This window comes from Orycteropus afer, unplaced genomic scaffold, assembly GCF_000298275.1.
Source record: "Orycteropus afer afer isolate SDZICR_OR568_19922 unplaced genomic scaffold, OryAfe1.0 scaffold00558, whole genome shotgun sequence".
NCBI lineage: Eukaryota > Metazoa > Chordata > Mammalia > Tubulidentata > Orycteropodidae > Orycteropus > Orycteropus afer.
In genome coordinates, this window is record NW_006922145.1 from 631,309 (window position 1) to 632,648 (window position 1,340).

A 1,340-nucleotide genomic window follows, 5' to 3' on the forward strand; every position below is an offset into this window, starting at 1 on the left:
AAAAAAAAAAAAAAAAAGAGCAGGTTTAGAGACTCCGTCAAAGGCTATGATAAATCATGAAGTAGGAACTGGAAAACGCAAGATGAGTAATTCATCAAGGTGATCTAAACTTCTAAGCAATTTCAACAGCATGCTCAATGTGTCCCGTTGACTTACAGCAGGGGAGTCATTAGGAAATGCGGGGTCTATCGGTTCTTCATCTCTGCCTGTTTAAAAAAAAAAGTCCCATTTACCGGAACTGGATTGTACATTCCACATAAAGTTACTGCCAAAACTTACTAAGTGCCATAAGCAAGTATATATTTTTTGGTTAGATGTCAGAAGAAAGACGTCAGGGTGGATTAAATGACACGCCTGAAACAAAGCGAACTGAACAGAGTTCAGAATCTGGGGAGGGTCAGTTAACACTGTGGATGAGCTGCACGCAGCTCCTGAGTGTGACTCCCAAGGCTCTAAGAGCAGTGCTCAGGGATCTGGACTTCAAGGCAGCACTGTCCACCATGACCTTGAAAGAGCAGATGTTGCTAACGCTTGGCAGATGCCAGCACCGCTTTAGACAACAAAGCTGTCTAAGGCACAGCACGTGCTGAACGCTTATTCTTCACAATGTGCCTACTGATCTTATTTCATCTGCATCGCAAAAGAAAGTGATTTCACTCCCTGTAAGAGAGGAATCAAAATGGTCTACATGTTTGCTAGAACAAAAAAAAATAATAATAATTAAAAAAAAATTAAATGGTCATCTGGGTATAAATTAATTAATTTAAACTTAAGCTTTGAGTAAAACCCATATATACATTGATATATATAAACACTCACATGTATATATACACACACACACACACACACACACATCTGTAGGTAAAACAAGCTTTGAACACAACCCACACGTCCACTGCTATATCAGCTCCTGCACGCTCACATGCAGGTAAAGGAGTATCTGGAAAGCTCATCTAGATAACAGATGCAACACTGAACAATGCCTGACCCTACAGGACACCACTTCCTGTACTTATAATTCACCCTATCCACGTGAAATAAAATTATTCTGCAATACTAACACATTTATCAAAGGCCGTATTATCTAAGATTTTATTTTCCCACTTCCCTGTTAAAAATATCTCTAGAAGTATTGGTGAGGACAGAGTCTCAACATCCCCTATCTTTTCTCCACAACACACCCATTTGCTAGCATTACCTATCAGCACAGTAGAACTCAGGGTTGGTGGGGTGGCCAAAGAACTTGACCAAGACATCTCTGGGTCCACCTCAGCTCCCAGACTCTCAGAAATACGTTTTGGTGTCTGAGCCTGGAAATAAAAGAGTTTATTAAATATATA

General features: G+C 40.1%; 1 protein-coding gene across 1 annotated transcript in view; it reads right to left on the bottom strand.

Annotated features, from left to right (window-relative positions):
* BRCA2 (BRCA2 DNA repair associated) overlaps window positions 1–1,340 on the bottom strand; it is a 101,088-nt gene that overhangs the window by 75,242 nt on the left and 24,506 nt on the right. The window contains 2 exon segments of the mRNA XM_007955959.1: window positions 157–206; window positions 1,199–1,310. Coding sequence (XP_007954150.1) covers window positions 157–206; window positions 1,199–1,310 — 162 coding nt within the window.